The sequence below is a fragment of the Hoplias malabaricus genome, chromosome 9, assembly GCF_029633855.1.
Source record: "Hoplias malabaricus isolate fHopMal1 chromosome 9, fHopMal1.hap1, whole genome shotgun sequence".
NCBI lineage: Eukaryota > Metazoa > Chordata > Actinopteri > Characiformes > Erythrinidae > Hoplias > Hoplias malabaricus.
Window position 1 is genome coordinate 35,709,174 of NC_089808.1, and position 8,939 is coordinate 35,718,112.

The 8,939-nt window shown below is 37.6% G+C and overlaps 1 protein-coding gene across 2 annotated transcripts; it reads right to left on the minus strand.

Annotated features, from left to right (window-relative positions):
* Positions 1-577: 577 nt before the first annotated feature.
* Positions 578-7,940, minus strand: mcur1 (mitochondrial calcium uniporter regulator 1). Of its 2 annotated transcripts, XM_066681602.1 has the most exons (9): positions 7,426-7,940; positions 6,412-6,531; positions 5,986-6,089; positions 5,776-5,877; positions 4,192-4,233; positions 4,024-4,095; positions 3,867-3,920; positions 2,474-2,588; positions 578-1,137 (listed from the first exon to the last, which is right to left on the minus strand). In XM_066681602.1, the coding sequence occupies exons 1-9, from the start codon at positions 7,805-7,807 to the stop codon at positions 1,082-1,084; spliced, it is 1,047 nt and encodes a 348-aa protein (XP_066537699.1). In that variant the 5' UTR covers positions 7,808-7,940; the 3' UTR covers positions 578-1,081. The 2 variants fall into 2 exon arrangements, with proteins under 2 accessions (XP_066537699.1, XP_066537700.1); XM_066681603.1 differs by lacking the exon at positions 6,412-6,531.
* Between the last annotated feature and the right edge of the window lie 999 nt (positions 7,941-8,939).

Below are 8,939 nucleotides of genomic sequence, written 5' to 3' on the forward strand. Positions count from 1 at the left end.
AACAGAAGTTAGCAGTCTCCTGAATCAGGGTCAGTTCCAACATAAGGAAGGAAAAAAAAAAAAAAAAAAAAAAAAAAAAGTCAATATTGCCCATCTCTTATATCGCTTTTCTTGATTTTCAAAATTTGGGGATTTTTCTCAGCCATTTCTGTCGTGAGCAGAGAGAGAAAAAGCCTAGCATGTCTGACCAAGCCACATTAAATTTCTCTGTGGTGAACATTTAAAATATCAGTGATGCTTAGTACACGCGCACACACAGATAGCGGTGTAAACACACACAGCAAGATACTCTCAGCCACCACAGTGCAGGAGCCCTTCTTTTATAAAACACATGAAAATAGTCATTCAGTGTCTGAATTTATTACTGAAAAACAATGATAAGCAATCACACACACTCACTCAAAGCCGCTTTATGTCTCCTCTAGGAACCATTCATGTGGAATCAGATATACATCTTTGATAAAATTGATAAAAAAAACAAAAAAAAAAAAAAACAGAAAATGTACAAGTACTAAAAAAAAAGGCTTTGTTTGAAGACAGACCCTGATAGAATTTGCTTAAATCCAATTTGAATTTGCTCAATTCAAAAAGATGATTATCCATTATTAATATTTGGTATAAGCTACTACAAGGTGCTAATTATCGGTTATCGTAAACCGATATCGGCCCAAAAAAATCCAAAATCGGTGCATCCCTAGTCAACACATTAGTCCAGTTTCCAGTGTGAAACAGAATGGAGAGCTCGCTAGGTGAGGAAATATCTTCTGAAATGTATAAAAAGTGTTTTTTTTGGTTTTGTTTTTTCTTAATTAAAAATGTGAATGTCAGCTTTTTTTTAAAAAAAAAAAGCTTGCTCTGTACTTAATAATATACTGCAATCACCGAGATACAAGAAAAACATTTCTGACATCAACAGAAGGAGTGTGTCCTGATAAGTTCATCCCATGGAACAAACAGACCCGACTGGTGACGTATCCGCCTGTGGATCATCACTGTGTGAGATGGTTGTGATGAAGATTGTTGCTGACTTTTTATAGCGAATTTTGCTGAAGTACTGTATGTCCAGTTCATGAATTCTCATTCACATCCATATTCGATAGAATCCTAGCACAACTGTGAGACACGTGAACACTGAACCTGGAGGAAATCAAAAGGAAGAAGTTTCATTTTATGCCCAAGTTTATTCGCATATTTTAGTCACAGTCAATTCCACTCTCTAGCTAAATCACACAGCCATACCAAGCTGGGAGACCGAAGGCCTTGTCAGAGACACCTTTTTTCAAACTACCACCAACACATTGTCATTAGACCACTAAAAACCCTTGGAGAAGAACACTAACTGATCATATGGAGTGTGTGTATTTTATTTAATTATTTGTTTTTCAATCATCTTCTCAGAAATGTATGCAGATGCTCTGAAATACAAAGCTCTAAAACTCAGTTCAGTAAATTATGAGACTTCTCATTACCATTCTACAAGCAGAATGGGAGAATCTAAATATTTTAGAACACTGGTGTCAGCATATCATTAAAATGATCAGCTACAGTCTATTTGACCCATTCCCCTGCACAGCTGGAACTCTTCCTAGCTTTAAGACACCTGATCCAGCTTCTAAGGGCTTCCATCGTGTTTGTTGAGCAGACAGCTCTTTAACATTAGAAAGGAAGTCTTTGACCTTTTTGAAATTGAGATATAACACATAATAAACCCCCTATGTCCAAAGAGCTGTGATTTAATTATATTGGAGCATATTTTAGTCTAACATTGTTTTGAAATTAATATTAAATCACAAAAGCACATAAACCCGAAAAGACCAGGTCATTTTGACAGTTTACATTATGAACGATCTTTCTTCTTCCCAAGCCCGCTGTCTTTACCGCTCTTCCAGCACATCAGTCATTACCTTGATAACGCAGCTACAGTTTAACTCAGAAAGAAAAAAAAACTTTGCACTGTTGAATTAGCTACAAAAAAGAGAGTGAATCACTTTGTGCAAATCACATGAAAGTAAAGAATGCCCAAGCAGTGCTCCTCCACCATTTATGCACTGTTTATTTAAAAAAAAAGCATTCAAATTGTTGTGTAAACCATATTTAAGTGTTATTGCTTTTCATATCTGCAAGTAATTTTTTAAATTATTTTTACTGTTATAGTTTTGAATTCACAGTAAATGTAAAACATCATATATCGCAATAGTATACTAAGTAGTACTGCACATTAAGTATGATCAGTAAATAAATGACATTTTCTGACATTTTATGACCTATTGTAACAATTAATTTATTTACTTATTCATACTGTATGATATCATCAATACACATGCAAATATTAGACGTCAAAATGACCATGGTGCACGTTCTAGTAGTTACAAAATCTTGGCCATTCTAGTGTTAAACTTTTCAGAGCAGGGGTCCCTGGGACTGGGAATCAAACCATATCTGATAAGAAACAAAAGACAACACAATCTGTTACCTGCAAGATATTTTATACTGTCCAATTTGTGGGATTCCAGCATGGTTTTCAGGCCAGCCACCTCTGTGTCAATTTTCACATTGTTCTGAGTCACATGACGGTCTTGCTCAGCAAGCTGGAAAAGAGACAAACATCTTTAACACAGTAACGTTAGAATTCACTGTATCTCCTGCCCGAGTTACAGAGGCGCCTGTAATGTGGCAGCTCACCCAGGAATGTGGATTGAAACAGGGCAAGCCACCAACAGAGCACTAGAGAAATAGGCCTCAAGTGCTGAGACACACAAACAACCCCTCTGGAAGTTAGGAACACCGAGACAAAATGAAACACGAGAGGAAAACTTAAGATGTCAGGGGAAAACTGATCAGCTCAAAATTGAGCAAAAGAAAACAAAGGCAAGAGAGCTTCCCAAAACAAAAGGGAGGGACAAGATGAAACAAAAGAAATTAAAGATAGAACACAACTTATTTCTAATTATTTATTTATACTAAAAAATGGTAAAGAAAAGAAAATATTGAATCCCAAGAGAAAAACCAGAGGGAAAGCTCTGGTGGAGAAGAAGAAGATAGAGAGACCCAGGAGAAAACTCAAGAGCCTTTACCAAATTACCGGCCAGACTCGCACGGCACTCTGAAAAGAGAAACCCAAGACTGAGCACTGAGGTGTGTATTGGCTTCCCTTAAGTAGGAGTAGCCCAGGTGGAACCAATTGCCCCAAATTAAGAGTGTCTCTGTCTCCCTCTAGTGACTGGGGGTGGCTTAGCAGGCAGCCTCGCCCCAGCCCCAGTCCCACTGGGATAACATGTCTGATGCAGAACATCTGACCACTCATTCTGTCACATATTCAGAGATCATGTTTGAAATGGATTACATTTGACTTGCTTCCAATTTAAATAAATTATCATATATCTTGTAGTTGTTTAGACTGCAGAATATCTGTCCCTCTCAAATTAAATTTAAGCTGCCTGTGTGAACAAGGCTGTAGAAGGTCTGATCAGAATAACACGCATACATAACAAAACAGTTCATTCATTCATTCATTATCTGTAACCCTTATCCAATTCAGGGTTGCGGTGGGTCCAGAGCCTACCTAGAATCATTGGGCGCAAGGCGGGAATACACCCTGGAGGGGGCGCCAGTCCTTCACAGGGCAACACACACAGTCACACATTCACACCTACGGTCACTTTGGAGTCGCCAATCCACCTACCAACGTGTTTTTGGACTGTGGGAGGAAACCAGAGCACCCGGAGGAAACCCACGCAGACACGGGGAGAACACACCAACTCCTCACAGACAGTCACCCGGAGTGGGAAACGAACCCATAACCTCCAGGTCCCTGGAACTGTGTGACTGCAACACTACCTAACAAAACAGTTATCATTTTTATTTACCATTTCCATAATGTCATTCCTTGTCTCCAGAATCTTCTTTTCATGCTCAGCTTTCTGAAAAGAAACTAGTTTTATATTTCAGCAAATACCAGTACCAGTGGTTATTACATCATCATTCATTGTTTATACTACACTTAAATTTAAGAATGTGATTCACCATCTCCTTCACTTGAGTTTTTTCCACGTTCATATACAACTTGTTATCCAAGCTTACTTTGTTCATCACATCCTGAAAATACAGAAAATCAGTCAGAAAAAGAACAGCACAGTCAGAATCCTAAATTAGCTTTAGTCAAAGTAAAATGAAAAATAAATATCCACCTACAGAGAGCTGCATTCTCAGCTGCAAAAGCTCTACCTTGATTCTCTGTTAGGAGAAAAAGAGAAAAATAATCCACTGATCAACATAGTCCATTAAATTACAATTGTTAAAATATTGTTACTCCCACAAAAAAACTAAATATATATATATATATCACACTAATTATAATTATATTAACTAATTATATATCACATTGTTAACAATAATCAAACCGAGCAATTCCTACTAATGTATTTCAATAAGGCAGTACTGTGAAAATAAATCAGAGACCATGTCATTCAAAATCTAATCAGTAACTAATTACAAACTCTTAAATGTATATTGTTATAATACAAAATGTAATGTAATTTTACACACCCACTGAAGGTCAGTCTGTAAACGTGGATGCATTTTCTGTCCGAGTCAAAATGTCAAAAATCTCAAACGCATTCAGTGATGTTGTGAACTTGGCTCTGAGGGGCAATATCCATTGGTCTGAGAACAGCAACCTCTTTTATTTATTTGCACATTATTATTTTTTTATTTAGTCAGTAAGCTCCACATACTTCCACAAATATGATTTTGTGTTTTCATGCCACAGTGCAAGGATCAAAAGGAGCACATGATTTTTTTTTTCATATTAGAACTTGATTTCTTGAAGAGGAAAACTTTACGTGTAGTTTACCTGACGAAGGCCGTTTCAGTGGTGTAGGACATACACTGAATTTTTTTTCAAATACAGTGTAACCTCTACAAAGAACGCCTGTACTAACGAACTTTCCAAGATACGAACCGGGCATTTGAATATTTTTTGCCTCCACCAACGTACCACGACTCTAGAAACGAACCCGAGCCTCCACCGAGCCGGCGCCTGGAAATGGCCACTGACCCCAATAGGCGAGTCTCCCAGCGCCCCCAGACTGGAGTGAGCTTTTAAGATTAGCAAATTGTAGCTTTAGCAATTTAGCATTAGCGTAAATAGCATACATCGAAATTCGTGCTAAATTAAGCCGTATCTACGCTTCGTCTCCCCACATTCACCACCTACTCTCCGTTATTCCACCCCCCCCACCTCCCGTCATACCCCCCACCCCCCACCTCCCGTCATACAGCCAGTGCCTGTGTTACTGCTCCAGCCAGTCGTCACGTCTTCAAGGTAGCGATATGTAACCACTTAAAACTTTATTTCTTTTTTATTACTGTTACCACCGTATTTCTCTTTTATTTTTAGTAACGCTACATGTATTTTTTTACTAATTTGAGAGTGTTGTAAACATATATCAGTGCAGAAAGGGTGACTTTCGGGGTGGGGGCTGGAACGCATTAATTGCTTTTCCATTATTTTAAACGGGGAAAATTGACTCGAGAAATGAACTTTTCCACTTACGAACCGGGTCACGGAACGGATCAAGTTCGTAGGTAGAGATCCCACTGTATTTGATTTTTGATGACCATTCATTTCTTTCCTTATTAAGGTGCATTATCAAATATCTAATGTTTTAGAAATAAATCTTTACATGTCTGTATATTTATTTAATGGCCATTTTCACTGGAAATTACATAAATCTGTCACAGTGATGTAGACATAAAGAACAACTAGATTGTTACTTCATTCTCTGCCAGTAATGTGGAGAATTCACTTTTTTCCAAAATGATCATGTCCTTTTTCACTGCAGCAATGTGAGACATCACCTTCTGCAACATGATTTCCTGTCAGATAACAAGGAGAGAAAATTTAAGCAGTGAATTTTAGAGGGAGAGAAGTACTATTCAAAACCTGTAGCTTCCAAAACCAAGAATGAAATAAAAGAAACTTACTTGCATGGTCTTTGTGACCATATCAGCGTACATCACATCCATGTTAGAGTTGGTTGTGTTGACCAGCATCTTGACGAGGACCTCAGCCTGTTGGCCTGTGAACCCTGAGGACAAGAATCAGCAATTTTATCTCCAACTCTTAAATACTGATTCTGAATCAGCTTATGACAAACTGTATCTAGGCTTTGTAACACAAAGGATGCAGTGCTCATACAACAGGGTAAATCAGATTTGCAAGTTACAGGTGAACAAATTCAAACTGTTTTTGCATCTGCTGGTTGTCATAGTAATGACGTAGACATCAAGAAGCTCACTACATCCAAGCTGACAGGTGGTACTAAGCCACATGTTCAGAAATCCAATCTGAAAAATATTTCACACCACTTACAATCGCGGCTTTAGAAAACACTTTAAACACATTCTCACCACTGTTTTCCATGAGTTGAACCATTGCGTGAGTATCAAACAGAAGTCTTCTGTGTCCACACTTGGCGAGGTCTGTCCTGCCCAGATCGTACTGCATGGCTCTGACAGAGGTGCTCAACTCTGTAATACAATGGGTCAGTTTGATTAATGGGTCAAGTAATGCTGAAAAACATAATTCCAGACTACAAAATATTACACTATAAAATTATTCAGCTATGAAACAGTTATCCAAAAGATATTAAAATCTATTTTCCTTCAATTAAAACAACAATAAATTGTGGTACTTTATTATTTTCATATTTTTTTCTATAGAGGATGATTCATGTGATAAAGAAATTATTGTTTTGATTTTTTTAATGAAAACCTCATCCTCCACAGGTGGACAGATACATTTAAAAAAGATTGAATGCAGATTCTCTGCCATATCCAGGCCACTGGTCATCAATATAGCATAAATATAGCAATGATTGACAGAAAATTAAAAAAAAATCTCCCACTGTACTTTCAAAGGAGCTAACTGGTACAGTTAAACGGTTAAATATGAGGAGTAAAATTAAAACAAAAACAGTAAAAGGCTTTCTGTGTCTGAGAAATCCTGTTTGAAAAACTAAACCTCAGGACAGAATGGCTTTTTGGTTGTAGTTTGCCTAATGCTTTAGTTGGTCTCGAAAATGCACGACCTCTGGTGGTCAAGTAGGTGAAATTCAACAACACAGACAGGCACTCTGGTGAAAATGCTTAGTGCGCCTTTAATGAAGCTAACTGAATGTTTAAAAAGGAGTGCACAAGTGGAGTGCGTCTTGGTTCTGTTTTCAAGAACCTGTCGCCTGAACACTTACACCCTTGATGTGTTCTGAGTGTGTGATGGAAGTGTGCACTTCAGAGATGGCATAGTGCAAGAACTGGAGCAAGGTCACTGAACACAGCAGTCACGAATATGTGCACCTCAAAGAGGACTGTAGGGCATTAGGGCAGTTACTGAAACAGCCCAGTTGTGTTTAAATTTGAACTTACCTCTGAACAAGAGCCTCCGCAGGCCTTTCAGAGCAGTGGCACTTTTAAGAGCAGGATTGGGCTGAGTCCTGTTAAACGGAGCTCCAAACTCGAAAATAAGGTGTATTGACTCCTTGTTGAATGAGAGTAATTTTGTAGTAAACCCAGTGGGCTGTGGTCGAGGTGTGAGCCGCTGATTATATCCTACCGGTGTAGGAGGCAGAGGAGAGAGCGGCGCCAGCTCCTCTACCCGGATCCGCCTCAGAGCTGCAGTAGAGCGGGGAGAAACCGCCCGAACCCCGCCACCTCTATCTCGTCCACACTCAAAACAACAACAATGAAAACGGCGCTTATTCACTACAGCTCTCAGCAGACTTCTGTTCTGAGAAACCTTCACAAACATGGTACAGTGTGGTGTGTGTTACTGTTAGTATTAAAATCTTATATTTATAAAAAATAAACTGAGAAACCCTCCAGACTTTCTCCTCCACAGACAGTTCACTTCCTGCTCCAGACCGTTGGGCTGAGACTAACGTCAGCGCTGCTTTTTACCTCACACAAAACAAAGGGGTTAACGGTTACTACTGCGAGAAAACCGCAACTAAAAAAGAGGTTTTTAAAAGTTTTGTATGAAACTTGGTTATCGTTCTTCTCCAGAGTTGGTTAAAATAATAAAAAAACGTATATAAAAATGTTAAAAATTGTCAAATTATGTGTAACATTAAACAGCAATTTTACCACGAAACAACTGTATAAATGACTAATAATAAGTAACAAAGTAACCAAAATAACTACATAAAAATAACAAAAAATAAAGTAAATTCAGTATTAATTTTTTTTAATTTAAAATATTATAAATTATATTTACATATAAAAATCCCTCTCCATTCATTAATAAATCCTAATATCTCATCTCGGTTGACCAATATTAATTTTTATTAATTATTATTTTGGGTAAGGGCAGTGTGAGTGACCCCTAGGACACAGACATGGCCACTGTCCAGTTTAAAGGTCTTTATTATTTTAAGAGGAGTAAGCACTGTCCAGGCAGCAAACTATTTTTAAAATTTCTGCAACTATTAATGGGCAATTACCTACTTTGTTTGACTAAATGTATTTAATACTGCATTATTTTTGTGATGTAAATATTGTAGGACAAACCTTTAGATAATAACTTTACTCTATGTGAAGTCATTAAACCTACAGCCACTAGAGGGCCCCATAGATGCACTTTTAAACTTTACATTGTTCTAAAAGTTTTTGAAAGTTGATGGCATTGGACCCCTGGCAGAGACCCTCAAATATTCAGAAGCAGCTGATTTATGTTTTTACAGAATATACAAATTATATGCCATTTTGGACAAGCTATGTTATGTAATGTTATTCATACTATTGTTGTAAATAAATTAAACATCAGTCAGTTTTTGTTGAGTATTTTACTGGTTTATTTTTCCCATAATTTCATAAATACAGTTTGTATGAAAAGGAGGCAGGAACAAAGTCCCTTAATATGTGTTTGTTTGCAAGAAGCCAAC